Below are 15,919 nucleotides of genomic sequence, written 5' to 3'. Positions count from 1 at the left end.
CCCCGAGTTCAGTGTTGGGCCCGTCCGTAAATTCAGTACGGCGGTTTCAGTAAAAGAAGTCTCGGAATAGTTCCACAGAGGGTTCCTCTTCAAGATAGACTTCGCAAAATACATGAAAATTGCATATATTGGCACGGAGTTCGGTCCAATATCTTGAGGGCGGATCCGGAAGCTTGCAAGCATATCACGAACGAATTTTGATTCGGGCGGGCTGAACCCTCGATTTAGATGATCAGTAAATACAATCACTTCTCCATTCAGGAGGATTTTCTGAACCGGGGACTCTCCAGTGGATGGTTTCTTGGCTCACTAAAGTGCTAGTCAAAACATACCCAGTCAATTGTTCTTCGGTAACCCAGGAAGGGACCCAATTGCAAGCATAGAACGTTTTGGCCATTTCAATGGAAAGCTGAAAAGAGGATCAATGCCGGTTTAAAGATTTATGACTAATACAGATAAACTGGCCTAAGGACAGAAGGAAGAAGAAATTGAAGCATATATGCATAATAAACCGGATTGTTTAACATTGAGGTTGAGTTGGCGGTTTAAGAGAGGGCTAATGGTACCTGGCGGGTTATCATCTTCTAAATGTTAAACCGCCTACAATGGTGCGGAAGCTACAGATCTGAGAAATTCCTAAGTATTACACAAACAGGTTTCACAAGTTGATGTTATGATTTTGGATCTACCACAGTTCTAAAAAGGAGAAAAATTCCAAAGCCCTAAGTGGTGACAGCGGAACAATCAAAAACCAGATGGGATCTGTCTTCTGAAGAAGAGATGCTATGATGAGGAAAAAGTGGACTATAGCTACGACCACACAAGAGGAATATCAAGATTTATCAAGTTCTTATGTGGCCACAAGGTGCAGCAATGAACATTGACGAACACCAAAGAAGAACGAAACCCTAATGGTAGATCTGAGGTGAAGAAGAGGAAAACTTACAGAGGTTGAAGGAGTAGCGGAGAGGCGCCACGTTTCTCTGGTCAGATCAGGTTGATGCAGCGGCCATTGTTGGTGCAGAGGCGAAGGTCGATGATGGCGGCTGTGCTTGAGCGCTGAGGCGACGCGAGGAAGACGACGAGGCGAAAGGGCACGATGGGGAAAAGAAAGAATGACCCTTGGTTCTATTTATAAGGCAAAGGGATAAGTGACAGGTGCGGGAATCGAGGAACCCAAAAAATGGATATGTGACACAGTTGTCGCCTTGGTTTTTGGAGGTTCATTAATAAAAGGGAGGTATTTACAGGTTTTTAATAAGCAGGTGACATCATGGCGATTTACTACAATCTTGAAAGATGACATCACGGCGGTTTACCAAGTTCATATGGAGATGGTGTCATGGCGGTTTACAAGGTTCATACGAAGATGCTCCAGGGGTTTTTCTAAGTATTGAAGATTGACATGAACAGGTTCAAATCAATCTGGGGCCTAATGTTGGGGATATAACTACTGAGTATAAACCGCCCAGGAGGGGCCGGGTTATGCTCACAAGTAATCATCTGTATTGAAGCCCATGAAGACAAGGAGTATGGCGCTTTACTACGAGGACTTAGAGGCCCAAAGCCCAAGGGCGGATTAGGGCCCATAGACATAAACCACCATGAGATATGTAACTTGTGTTGTAAGATAGGGAAAGGTAGAAATCGAGTCGGACACATGTATGAGCCGGCCTCGGGATTCTGTAAACTGCCGGGCGTCAACCTGTGTATATAAAGGGATGACTCGGCGGCGGTTCAGGAACAAGAAACAACAAGTCGAGAGACAGGCAAAGCGGATTCGCTCCCTGATCATCGAGACCCCATCAATTCCACCACAACTGGATCGTAGGCTTTTACCTTCACCGCAAGGGGCCGAACCAGTATAAACTCCTCGTGTCCTTTGTCCGGTTTAACCCCTTTAAGCTAATCTCGTTGTGATGGCTCCACGACTAAGTCCTCTCACTAGGACATCTGACGTGTTAATTCCATGACGGTACCCATAATAGACAAACCATGTTCTGGCAAAAGAAGTAAATATTTAGAACCGCCTCACCAACACAATCTACTGTACTGGATTTATTAATAATGTCATCCATTCCCAGCCTTCTCCAAACCTCACTGGCTTTATTGTAGAGGAAAAACAAATGCTTTGCATCTTCTGAGCCAGAAGAGCGAGTAGGTGGTGAGACTTTCATATGACTATTGGCAATATGAAACTACTAATCATGCTAGGATAGATGTAAAGGAAATATTAGGCGACAAGAATAGGCAATGCAAAGGAATAGGTAAAACTAGCTAAGAGGAGAACCACAACTTAATCGATACTCTAATGCAAGAACAAGGGGGAACGCTGGCAATGGGATGTACAAGAATGTTCAAGGAGGTTATGCGTGCTTGATGGACCAATAGCCATGTACAAATCAGTCCTTGCTAGTTGCCCACACCTCCGAACCCTAACTGAGATGAAACAGAAATATTGTACAAGGCAAACGATGCATTTTACTACTATGACAAAGATATGAGCATGATCATGGTATGCAATGCATTTCATGTCAAAAGTGATGTTTCAAATGGCTCAGTGCATATTAGCAACAAGTTAAGTGAAGTTTGAATTGCAACTAAAATGCAATTCTAATAGCGATCCACATTTAAAGACTAGGGTTGAATCGCGTTTTGCTAAACACATAATTTTAATTGTCATTAACATGTACAAACATGACATATGGTGATGATGGAATTAAACTAAGGCTAATATACGCATTTTAAATGGAGGTAAATAATTTATATAAAGTAGTTCTATAAAACTTCATACTTAAAAGAAAGCTTTAATTCTTGTTCGAACCTAGATAGAAATTTAATGGTTGTTATCATTCATCAAAATGGCATATTTGGAATCTACGCATTTTCCTGGTAAATTGTGATGTATTATATGTACTTTTTTTGCTTATTTATAAATTAGTTATGCATTTTTAAGTTCAATTATTTTATGGAATTTAATATAATCATTTTTAATTATATAAAAACTCAAAAAACATTTTATTACCCAGGTTCGTGCTAACCGCAAAGGCTAACTGGTAGGGTCATGCCCAGCCAATACTTGACTGGATAGGGTGTGGGGGTTGGCCCCAACTGCTATTGGCTAACCTAATTAATTAACCTTAGTAATTAAATGAGGCCCAGCAGTCAGTGACCCATTTAGCCCAAACTAAACATCGACCGAACACCTCACCCAACAAACTCGTCGGTGCTGCGATTTGGAGCAATCATAAACGAGATAAATCTTAAAGCTACCGAGTTTCAGTGTATTTTTAGTTTTGAGAGTCGTGCTGTGAATTATGAAGCACATAGTCTAGCAAAATTTTCTCTTTCTAGAGGTCCTGGTCGTCATGTTTGGTTTGGTTTATCCCATGACCAAAGACGCGTCCCACACCATGTGGAATATGATGAATAAAGTGGTTTTTTACCCCTAAAAAAAACTCGTCGGGGTTTAAAAGATGGCGACCATGCCACGTGGCAGTAGCACACGAAGACAATCGCCCGAGCATCCTTTTGGCGCGGGGCTTCAGCCTACGAGCCTGGGGGAGTGTTGCGTCGGCTGGAGGTGGTAGGAGCAAGCGGGGATGAAGCATCGTCGGAAACGAGATCCTAGTGGCGATTGTAGGCGGCACTTAGCGGGAGGTGGCTACGGGGTCAAAAGTGAGGAATAAGAGAGGTTAGGCGACACCTTCGGAGCTCTAGGAGCACGTCGGTGCCTCGACTTGGCTTGAGGTGGAGTACCATGCGACAGACGAAGCATCGGCGATGGCATGGCCACGGTTCATGGTGTGGCTAGCTATCTAGACCCCGAGAATGAGCTGAGAAAGAGAGAGGAAATGGAGGAGAGATCACTGTGATGCTCGTGGATGGCTCGGGGTGGTTGGGGCGAGACAAGAAATGATGGCCATCGAGCGGAGCCATGGTGACGTGGCACTCCGGGTGAGCTGCCATACGGGAGGTAGATGCTGGTGAGCAATGAAGGTGGTAATTTGGGCTGGGCCTGATTGTCAGTTGCGGCTGCTACTATTTCTATCGGTCGTCCGTTTGCTCCTAGATGCCTACTACTACATGGACGACCGAGGTAAAAGAGAGAGGTTTGTCTCAAAAAAAGGTAAAAGAGAGAGGTGAGAGTGTTGTTAGACATTTTTATTTTTATTATTGTTATTATTATTTGTTTTCATATGTTTTTTGATTTGAAAGAATGTTCGAAATACCTCCAATATATTCAAAACGTTTATACAACCTTACTAGTCCAAGGCAAAGCCATATCAATTATTTTCAACATTTTTTAGCTTATATTTCTATGTCTAGCAATATAAATATCATTTGATTATTATTTAGGGTTTGAACTATGAGTATGTCATGGGTAATCCCAAAAGGCAAGGAATATTTATCGTAGCTTCCTAATAAAATTAGAAGGTTGGATATAAGTTTTCAAGAGATTCCACCAAGTGAAAAGTCCATCAATTTAAATAGATCACTACTTTTATTAAAATTGGAATTTTAATTATTCAAAATCTTAGGGTTGAGAATGGCGTTTTGGGGTTTATTGAAAAAGTGCAAGGCTTTAGCCCATTTAAAAGATGAGGGTTAGAATTATCCTCATTTTCAAATTAAAAATTATTTTTTTGCAAAAAAAATAAATAAAAATTAATTAAACATGATGCTTACCATGCACAATCAATTCCCAATTAACACTGCTAAGCCAGGACTGTTACAATAATGGAGTAGATCCCTGTCTCTAACTCTCTATGCTTCTTCTTCCTCCTCGAGTCTCATTTTGTACCTTCTCCCTCCTCGGCTCATTTCCATGGATCCTGGATCCCCCGCTATCATAGTTGGCAGAGCTAGGTACAATGCGTTCCCGCTTCCCTATCCTCTCGATCTTGCTAGTAAACCTCGTTGAAGGTGGCCGATTTCCCTTAGGCTTGATCATTCTAAAATCTGGAACTGGCGTGGTTGATTCAGAGAGGAGGCCAGGCGGCGGCGCCCAAGCCTAGTGCACAATCTCGACAATGGAGGCGTTTGAAGAGAGTGATTTCGTCCCGGGTGGAACACCTAATGGGTCGTCCCCACGCCCGTATTATTCTTCTGAGAAAAAGGTCCATTTTACTACCCTAACAAAGTTGGTGGTTCACATAACCCCCTGATCTTTTTTTCTGCTCCTTTCACCCCCTAAACAATCTCATACCGGACAAAATCAGTCCATGTATGGTTTTTCCCAAGGTCAAAGCGGTATTTGTCCAGCGAGAGAGGGGCCCACTTGTTAAAAAAGTCAGCCCAGTCAGCACTGACTAGTCAAACCGACCAAGGGACCCACATGTCATTGGTTTGGTGGTTAAAAGCAAGAGTTAATTATATGAGGCTTTGTGGTCAGTGACCCAAGACTAACATAAGCTAACACTAATCCTAATCTAACCACCGGTGTTAAGGCCCCCGGCGAGCATACATTACAGCAGAGGGCGCCCGAGCTTAGGCGACCAAATGGCCGGTGGATTCTTCCTACGCGCTCCTGGGCTCGCTCCGCGTAGAATGGAGGTGGTAGCGTGAGCGGGGATGGTCAAACCCTCAGGCATGGCCGAGGCCAGCGGCGGAGCCGTTCGAAGCTAGGTGGCAGGGCACTACAAGGCACATGGAAGAGGGGAGAGGGGTGCACCGGCATTAGCCGCTCACCGTGAGCATGCCAGAGCAATAGAATGGGTTGGGGAGGGCCCATGGCGAGGGTATGGACCTCGCCTGCGGTCACCGGAGTGAGGCATCGTGGGGAGGGGTTGGACGAAGAGGCACTCATCAACGACGTGTCTGGAAGATCGGCGGCACCGCATGGAGCTCATGGCAAGGTCAAAAAGGTCAAGGAGACTCGAGAGGCAACAGATCAACGACGGCGCTGATGGTCGGAAGTGAGGAAGATGAGCTCGATTCAGTCGATTTTGGGCGTCATCCATCGATTGAGTCGGCATTTGAGCTTTCTAGGGCAAGGAGGCCCTCACAGACAAGGTTTGCTGATGAGGAGTGGATGTTGGCCACGTAGATGCAAACGGCTACCCCTGGCAGCGTGCTTTCAACAAGCAGCGCCGGCGGTTGAAGACGACCCTGCTCCTCGCTGGGTTGGGTTTGGCCGAAATTTACAAGAGGTAAGGCCCAGGTACAATACTTCTTAGTTTTAAAAAAAACTGACAAGTGGGACCCACCCGTAGGTCAAAACCACCATTAACCAGCACCACGTCAGCTGCAAGTCCAGAAAAACCACCCAGGTTTTTTTTGTCTGGTATGGGATTGTTTAGGGGGGTAAGTGAACCAAAAAATAAATCAGGGGGTAATGTGAACCACCAACTTTGTTCAGGGTAGTAAAATGAACTTTCTTCTTCTTCTGAAAACATGTGTATTCTTCCATGTAATTGGACAATGAGGTATGCTTTTCCTTTCATCCCAACAGTGTACTCATGCTCTGCTCTTGCTGTGTTCAGTGCATGCCGAAAATGCCTGCTATTCAGTAAATAGAATCACTTATAAGAAGCAACCCCTTATAAGAGTTTTGGATAGCAGCTTGGAAGGACGCCATGGAGGTGATCACACTGAAGCATATGAGATCAAAACACAAACGCAGAACAACGCCTCAATTCTAGTTTGAAGTACATTCACAGCAAAGAGTTGTATCGCGCTCTTGCCTAAGCCATTTTGATTCTACCATGGAGCTATTACAGCAAACCACTTGCAACAATTGTTTGACAAGGAAAAAAGCATTTGCAAGAAGCACCTCCTGCCCCCTCTGATCCTCTCTGCCAGCACAGCTTAGGCTGAGATCATCTTTCACTATGCATAGCTAAACAGCCTAACAAACAAACGGAGTGCGATAACGTCCTCCAGGGCACTCCTAACAGCTGATGCATCACCGACGTGCTGACAATCAAACGGAGTGCGATAACTCACCGACGCGCTGCAAGCCTGCGCAACAACGCATTCCCCCAACAGCTGATGCAAACCAAGGTAATTCATGCTAACTGCAACAATTTCACAGCACAAGTGAAAGTTGCAGTTGGACAAACCAGAAAGGCCATATATACTACTGCCTCTGTTCTGAGCTAAAACCACAACACTTCTTTTAAAACGGAGGGAGTACTAGAGTACTAGAAATCCTGCACACATTTGACTGCAAGGGACACAAAATGACTGCAAGGTAAAATGAAAATTTGTTGGTAAGAACATTTTATCCAATTCAATCAGTTACTCCCACCAGCAATCCAGCCTTTGCTCATAAAAAAACTCAGCAATCCAGCCACATAAGGCTTCTTGGCACCAATAACCTCATCATGTAACACCACATCCAGAAAGCATGCCAATAGAAATGCAGGTTTTTCAGTTGAAGAACCCAAAAAGCAACCACATCCAGAAAGCATACCACAGCTTGCCAAGAGAAATGCAGGTTTTTCAGTTGCCGCCAGGTCCGACAAAACAAAGTCTAGCTAGGTAACAACTAGGCTGCAAGCAAAGGTGATATTAACTAACTTACAGAGATCCTTCTGCTTTCTAGTAGTGCCCGAGGAGGTCAAAAGGGTCAGCAAACCCAAAGTCAGAAGCTATCTTGTTGCTGTAAACAGGACCTCCAGGGTTAGTGCGCCGGCTCTTGAAGAGCTGTACTTTGCAAGCCTGGTTGTTCCATTTCACGCTCGCCAGAGGCTTCAGCTTGGCCCTCACATTATCATCGCCAGAGGAGAAACATTCGTTGGCCACCAAAAGCACCATATGCTCCAGCACCCGACCGGTCTCTGCGATGAACTTGAGGAAAGCAACCTCGCTTCTCGACCCATGGAACTCGTAGATGAACACCTTCTTCATGCTCTGCACCACACATTTGATGGGACCGCCCTCCTGCCAGAACTTGGGACTGACCTTGCTAGTGGATTCTTCAGATATGGTAGGGGACTGCAGATGAAATGGTAGCATACATAGTTCAGGTATCTTATCTATAAGCAGGCCAACAGTCATATGATTAATCTGATTCATAATAGTTCTGACCATGCTAGTATAACATAGTATTGCAAAACTGCCAATGCAATAAGTAGTAAAGTTAACCAATTTTACATAGACATGGAGCGTCTCCAGGTTGGGGAAACATCGGAGAAAGCCGGGCACTTTCTTGACAGCATTGCGGTCACCGAACTGCACCTCCATGGCCAAAATCTTGACACTAGGGACAATCTTCTCCTTGCTACCTGCCTGCAATGCATCAAGGACAGAGAAACCAAGTCATACTCTATCATATATCGGCATTACTCTATCATATATCAGAGACACCCAGGGACAGAGAAACTAAATCAGATCATATATTGACATAGCAGGTATACACATGCAAATTAAATTAGCATTACAAGCGAGCTGTGTACCACGACGTCGGTGTTGATAATCCCCAACTCTTGCTGTCCTGGCTGAATGTATCCCAGCACACGGAGGTTAGGTGCACGCCCAATCTTGACCATGGAAGAGCCGTTGTCGTTGTTCCTCTTCCTGAAGGACCTGAGCTTGCCAGGGGGGACAATTTCCGAAAAGAAGAGCCTCTCCAGGCTAGGGGCATCCGCCACGTCGATGTACTCCAATAAGGCATGGCCAAGCTGAACGCAGCGCAGTCTCTGGCTGACGAGGCGGAGGCGCACTCCGGTCTGGCTCCCCATGATTACGAGGAACTCCAGGACGGGGCTTCTTTCAAGCATGAATGCCAGATCACGGTCCTCCATGACAGTCATGCATAGGCCGAGCTCCTTGAGGTTGGGGAATCTGGCGCCGCGCGGCACGGCGGCGGTGTCCGGGAGCCTCCAGACGCCGAGGTAGAGGCGGGTGAGGGTGGAGCAGCTGAAGATCGTGGCGGGGAGGCGCAGGTCCATTGGCCAAGGGCGGTTGACAAAGACGAGTTCTTGGACCCCCTTGGCGACGAGGATGTCGAGCCAGCGCGATATCTCGCCCCGATGCTCCTCCATGGTGCTGCGGGTGAGGTGGACGCAGCGGAAGGGCCCCGGATGCGCCTCGAGGATGAGGGACACCGCGGCGGTGACGGCACGGGGAGAGGGAACGCCGATGGGAAACTGCCCGGCCGCGCCGCCGTCCGGAAGCAGGTGGCTGTCGACAAGGGAGAGTGGCGCCATGCGCCAGAGGGGGCGCCAGCGCGAGGCGAGGGCGGCGGTGCGCGCGGCGTCCTTGGCAGGGAGGCGGGAGAGGATTTCGACGAGGACCGCATGGGGGAGGCGGCTGATGCGGTCGACGCCGTCGGGGACCCGCGGCACGCCGGAGAGCGAGCGGGTGGCGGTGGGGGAGACGGGCGGGGCCGGGAGGTAGCCGTACAGGAAGTGGAGCACATAGTTTGAACCGAGTTCGAGCGTCGCAGGGTCCTTGCCGTCTAGCTCCATGCCGGCGAGCATCTCGCTCATGGGGGTGCCGATGATAAATTGCTGGTCGCCCATGGCCGCCGGTGGAGGGTGGCGGCGAGGGTTTGGGTTTGGGGAGAAGTGAGGAATGCTGGTGGTGTGGCCGGCCGAGTGTGAGTGAGTGAGTGGTGGTGGGCATCTAGCTAGATGTTGGGCCCAACGTTTGGGATCAGGTATCCACCACTAGGCCCATGAAACGGCTTCGGCTCAACAAAGAATCTCAATCTTCTAAAAGCAATGCAAATACTTATAATAGTACTAACTTGCAAACTCACAGTCCAAAATGGTCTACAGCAAAGAGGAGATTTTGTGGCTAGCTTATTTTGTTGTGTGTTTTAATTATTTTGTTGTGTGTTTCGTTGGAATATAAATTCATAGAATTTCTTATAGCTATCATCTTCCAATCCTTTGGCCTAACTCTTTTCCAACAATCATGTCATGTGGGTATATTCTAAAACATTTTTTATAAAAAAAATTACCAAAAGACAAATGAACATTTTTATTTTTCAAAGCTCTAAATAGGAGGTTTGACCTAAAAGTATTTTTATACAAAGCAAAAAATCTTTATAAACCTTTTAGGAGATCTATTATATATAGGACCACTATCCCCTTCGAACATATTATTTGTATAAAGGTATTTAAATATTTTGCTTAAATTATGTTTTAAAGGCCATAAATAATTTTGAAGAACCATGTCTTCCCCATAAAAATTGTTTCAAATTTTATGAAGAAATTCCTGGAGCTCCTCTCTCCTCTATGAAGTCAACTATGCCTTTTTCTAGCTTTGCACAGTGCAAGTTTTAAGCACATATTCCTCATGTCCTTCTCTGTGTAGGATATGGCATCCAATAGCACTATCTATGTGCTAATCTAAATCAGCGACAACTCGCTCTCCTAACTCATTGATGACGAGGTTGTATCTGATGAGTTTGGCAAGGTTCGAGAGAGTGGGCAGCGCACTAAGGATGAGATTTCTTTTGCATACAAGCAAGAGAAGTCGTTTGTCACTAGGTCCATCAAAGATCTCTTGCCCCTCTATGACACCATGCGCCATATCCTGAGGTATACCCTCACTCCAAAGGCAGACGATTCTCATAACATTCAGAGTTCCATGCTAGATATCTTTGTGTATCTTCATCAGGAGAAGAAAGTGGATGTTCTGGATTTCATATTCTATGAGCTCCGTCAGTGTGTGCAAGAGAACAAGTCCTTGATCTATGCTCCATTCATACAGGATTTGATTGAGATCGTCTGTCCTGCCAAGTACATTGCCTCATTCAAGACCTCTGTTCCCAAGCGCAATTCTAACTGGACCCCAACTCCTCATGCTCCTTATGTGCCTATCAAGAAGGGGCGCAACCCTCGGCCTCAGGACCGTGCTACTTTCACTCCAGGCATGTCCTCTACTGCACGGATCCCTCGTGGTAAGGCCAAGTCTGTTGGTTCTGAGGCCGTCTTTGTCAGGGGAGAGAAGAAGTCTCTGTTCAAGACCTTGAGCAACATGTTCAAGATGTGCCAGTCTATCCAGCACCGTCAGATTAAGGAAATCAACATGGAGAAGCTTATGCGGCGTGAGCAAAAGGCAGCTAGGGCCGCAGCTAGTGGGGAGGTCGGTCCAGGGTCAGAGGACAACGACAGTGAGGCCACTGCTCGATCTTTCCCGATGGCTAGGTGGCGTTTTCATGATGATGATGATGCCTCGAGCGCTCCTCCTCTTGTCTAGCGGGTCTGAGTGTCGCCATTTGTCTCCTTTTTGTTGTCTTGATGACAAAGGGGGAGAAGTGGTGTGTATGTGGGTGTGCGCTTTGTGTGTGTTGAGATCTCAAGCCTCGTGTTTCTCGCTGTTGGTTGGTTTTAGCTGGCTTGAGATACTCTTATTTACTTTCTGGTTGTGTGGTTGTGTGGTTGTGTAAGCTACTCAGTTGGTTGTGAGACTCTAGCCTTATTATTGAACTTTTTGTGCTTATCACATCTTGCTTATTATGTGTCTCACAATATTTTCTCACCACACTATGTCATGAGATCTAGGCACCATTATAGGTTTATTATGATTGATCTCATGTCTTGACATTAATGATCTTGGTGGAGCTTCCTATGTGTGTACTTGATGCATTCTCAAGCATTCCTTTTATCCGAGCACACATATAGGGGGAGCGACCATGATCATTTTTTGTCCCATGGTTTTCTATCTTTTTATCCTTTTTGCCATGATCTCACCACATTGTCATCAATACACCAAAAGGAGGAGATTGAAAGTGCAAGTGGCACTTATTCTATATTTTGGTATGATGACAATCTGGTTAGTTAAACTAATATCGGCTTCTAAAGTTTATCTCAGGATATTGGTTCCAAGTGCTCCTTGATGGAGATGTGCGAACGCCCCATTTCAAAAAGGACAAAGGCGTGGTCTTCCGGCGCTTCGAAGGTTTTAGTTTTTGGTTTGCTTCGAGTCATAGGAAAGACCACACTATTAAGAGGGGTTTGTGTGGATGAAAGTTATGTGGGAATGCCATTCCCTAACCTTATACACTTAGCCTACCCACTCCTACCTCCTCAAATCCTAGTGTGTGTGCTTGTGGTACTCAGATAGTTTGTGACAGAAAGTTACTGGGTACCCCGTGCGCACAGGGTACTGCGTAACTCTCTCAGTACCCCGTGCGCACGGGGTCTGTTGGCCCCCGTGCGCACGGGATACTGTGTAAACTCCCTGAGTACCCCGTGCGCACGGGGTCGTTTGACCCCCGTGCGCACGGGGTACTGTGTAAACTCTCTGAGTACCCCGTGCGCACGGGGTCGTTGACCCCCGTGCGCACGGGGTTGTATGAAACTCTCTGAGTACCCCGTGCGCACGGGGCTGACTTAGCCCATGCGCACGGGGTCCAACGGGCAGATTCCCCACCTGGCCAAGAACACTATATAAAGCCTCTTCTTCCTCCTCCAACCCCTAACCCTAATGTCTTATTGAGCTCCACCATTGCTACACCCCATTTTGCTCAATACTCTCAATCCCTCCACCCAAACTTGTTGAAACTTTGGGGATTGGGAGAGCAAGACCCGATCTACAACTTGACCAAATCAAATCGTGTTCCCCGCAACATTTCTTCCCATTGACTTGTTACTCTTGGAGCTTGGGCTCCTAGGAGGCTAGAGATTCCTCCGGAAGCTTCCTTGCTTGTGGTGTGCTCCGGAGAAGTTTGTAAAGGTGTGGTGGTCGCTTTCAAGACCAACCCCAAGTGATTCGAGGCTCATCCGTTGGGGATGACTCGAAGGAGATTACGGTGAGCCTTCGGTGGCGTTCCGCAAGCTTTGGCTCCGGCATCGCTCCAAACGGAGAGTAGCTCTTCCCCAAGGAAGAGTGAACTTTGGGATAAAATCCGCATCCTCGTCTCACTTGTGGTTAATCCTTTCCCGCACCTTACTTTGTTGGTGTATGCTTGTTAGCTTGCTACTTAGCTTGTTACCAAGCATATTTATCTTGGAGCTTGCTTGTCATATAGGTTGCATTCACCTAGTTGCATATCTAGTGAACTCTATTTATCCGCTAAGCCTTAAAAACGACAAGAAAGATTAAAATTTGTAGTCTCCTATTCACCCCCCCCTCTAGTCGACCGCATCGATCCTTTCAATTGGTATCAGAGCCTCATGCTCTAATATAAGGTTTTACAACCTTAGAGGATATGGTCGATCTAGGGAATGAGGGAGGTGACGCACCTGTTGTGGGGGATGGTCAAAACCTACCCCCCCCCCCGACGCGAACGAGGCACTTGGTGCCCCGGTCGTTGCTCCCGCCGCTCCTCCTGACCCGATTGCCCCTTTGACGGCGACCGATATTCTTTCAATATTTGCGGACCTCAAAGCCTCTATGTTGAAAGAGGTTCGGTCCTCGGTCAAGGAGGAAACTGATGCTCGCTTGAACTCGTTTGATCCAAATGTCGTTCATGATGCGGAGGACTCGAGGGAACCTCTTGCTTCTACGGCTCGTACTCAAGTCCCCAAGTACAATGTCGTAGAACCCTTTTACTCTCCTCAACCTTTGCAACATCCTCGCATTAATCCTGTTGGGCCTCCGCCCCCTTTGAAAGCTAATGCGTTTGCTAAGTGGAAGCTAAATATGGAGTCTTACATGCGCAATGCTTCAACTCAACTGTGGTGGATTGTGGTCAATGGATTCAACCACAAGGACCCAATGAATCTCACTCTGAGGGAAGCGGTTGATGACCAACTCAATGCAACTGCACGCAACATGTTGCACACTGCTGTGACCGAAGACTATAGTGACTCCATTGCTCTTCTCAAAACCGCAAAGGAAATTTGGGATTGCCTTGAGGAGGCTCTCGAAGGAGATGAAGCAATTCAAAGATCTCGTTTGGCTTTGCTCAAGCAAGAAGTCAATCTCTTTGTGAGGAATGAGGGTGAGTCCGCAGAAGAAGTTTTTCGAAGGTTGAAGTCCCTTGTGCTCAATTTGAGAACCTTTGGGTGCACTTGGGCAAATTATGACTTCATCAAGGACAAGTTCATAGATGCTATGGTTCTCACGGAACATACCATGGTCATGATGGTGCATCAACGTCCGGACTATCACAAGTTGACCGTGGCTCAGGTTGTTCCCACCTTCTCTACTCATGTTCTTTTGGAAACCAAGTCCAAGAAAACCCTTGCAATAGATCAAGCAACCAAGAACTCCAATATTGCTTTGAAGGCCAAGAAAGTGATAAGCCAACCCTCAAGGGAGGAAGAAGTGAGTGAAGAGATATGTGAGGAGGACATTGACACCTCATGCCCGACAAATGATTTTGCAAAAGACTTGGCACTCTTAGTCAAGAAGTACTCCGGGACTATGGAAAACAAAGGAAAAAATCTTCAAGGAAGATCCTTTGGATGAAGGAAATGCTACAATTGTGACAGCCCAAGACACTTTGTACATGATTGTCTGTATGAGAGACGTGAAGACAGGTCCGAGAAGCTTGTGCTCAGGAAGAGGAAGTTCACTAGGTTTGCAAAGAGGAAGGATGACAAGGCTCTTGTTCATGAAGAATACATGTCTGGAGATGAAGATGACGGTGATGACTGATGTCTACTACGCGACCTTCTTCTTGTAGACGTTGTTGGGCCTCCAAGTGTAGACGTTTGTAGGACAGTAGAAAATTTCCCTCAAGTGGATGACCTAAGGTTTATCAATCCATGGGAGGCGTAGGATGACGATGTTCTCTCTCAAACAACCCTGCAACCAAATAACAAAGAGTCTCTTGTGTCCCCAACACACCCAATACAATGGTAAATTGTATAGGTGCACAGTTCGGCGAAGAGATGGTGATACAAGTGCAATATGGATGGTAGATATATATAGGTTTTTGTAATATGAAATTATAAAAACAGCAAGGTAACTAATGATAAAAGTAAGCACAAACGGTATTGCAATGCGTTGAAACAAGGCCTAGGGTTCATACTTTCACTAGTGCAAGTTCTCTCAACAATAATAACATAATTGGATCATATAACTATCCCTCAACATGCAACAAAGAGTCACTCCAAAGTCACTAATAACGGAGAACAAACAAAGAGATTATTGTAGGGTACGAAACCACCTCAAAGTTATCCTTTCTGATCGATCTATTCAAGAGTTCGTAGTAAAATAACACGAAGCTATTCATTCCGTTCGATCTATCATAGAGTTCTTACTAGAATAACACCTTAAGATACAAATAAACGAAAACCCTAATGTCACCTAGATACTCCAATGTCACCTCAAGTATCCGTGGGCATGATTATATGATATGCATCACACAATCTCAGATTCATCTATTCAACCAACACAAAGTACTTCCAAGAGTGCCCCAAAGTTTCTACCGGAGAGTCAAGACGAAAACGTGTGCCAACCCCTATGCATAAGTTCATTGAACCCGCAAGTTGATCACCAAAACATACATCAAGTAGATCACGTGAATATCCCATTGTCACCACAGATAAGCACAGCAAGACATACATCAAGTGTTCTCAAATCCTTAATGACTCAATCCGATAAGATGAGTTCAAAGGGAAAACTCAATCCATTACAAGAGAGTAGAGGGGGAGAAACATCATAAGATCCAACTATAATAGCAAAGCTCGCGATACATCAAGATCGTATCACCTCAAGAACACGAGAGAGAGAGAGAGAGAGATCAAACACATAGCTACTGGTACATACCCTCATCCCCGAGGGTGAACTACTCCCTCCTTGTCACGGAGAGCGCCAGGATGATGAAGATGGCCACCGGTGAGGGATCCCCCCTCCGGTAGGGTGCCGGAACAGGGTCCCGATTGGTTTTTTGTGGCTACAGAGGCTTGCGGCGGCGGAACTCCCGATCTATTATGCTCCTCGATGTTTTTAGGGTATGGACATATATAGGCGAAAGAAGTCGGTCAGGGGAGCCACGAGGGGCCCACGAGGGTGGGGCGAGCCCAGGGAGTAGGGGCGCCTCCCTACCGCGTGGCTACCTCGAAGC

At 46.2% G+C, this 15,919-nt stretch overlaps 1 protein-coding gene across 1 annotated transcript; it reads right to left on the bottom strand.

Moving 5' to 3' along the window:
* Positions 1-7,331: 7,331 nt before the first annotated feature.
* On the bottom strand, positions 7,332-9,522 carry LOC119282156 (F-box/LRR-repeat protein 13-like). Its single transcript, XM_037562474.1, has 3 exons — positions 8,403-9,522; positions 8,101-8,235; positions 7,332-7,941 (listed from the first exon to the last, which is right to left on the bottom strand). Exons 1-3 carry the CDS (start codon positions 9,468-9,470, stop codon positions 7,546-7,548), a joined length of 1,599 nt encoding a protein of 532 aa, XP_037418371.1. The 5' UTR covers positions 9,471-9,522; the 3' UTR covers positions 7,332-7,545.
* Between the last annotated feature and the right edge of the window lie 6,397 nt (positions 9,523-15,919).

Source organism: Triticum dicoccoides, chromosome 3B (assembly GCF_002162155.2).
Source record: "Triticum dicoccoides isolate Atlit2015 ecotype Zavitan chromosome 3B, WEW_v2.0, whole genome shotgun sequence".
NCBI classification, from domain to species: domain Eukaryota; kingdom Viridiplantae; phylum Streptophyta; class Magnoliopsida; order Poales; family Poaceae; genus Triticum; species Triticum dicoccoides.
This window is presented reverse-complemented; position numbering and strand designations above follow the sequence as displayed.

What these genes read in the sequence shown, in the direction of transcription:
- LOC119282156 (XM_037562474.1), bottom strand. Translation starts at nt 9,470, where the DNA reads ATGGGCGACCAGCAATTTATCATCGGCACCCCCATGAGCGAGATGCTC. An exon ending in TTATCAACACCGACGTCGTG is followed by an intron (nt 8,236 to 8,402) that starts GTACACAGCTCG and finishes GATGCATTGCAG; the next exon opens with GCAGGTAGCAAGGAGAAGAT. An exon ending in TGGAGACGCTCCATGTCTAT is followed by an intron (nt 7,942 to 8,100) that starts GTAAAATTGGTT and finishes TTTCATCTGCAG; the next exon opens with TCCCCTACCATATCTGAAGA.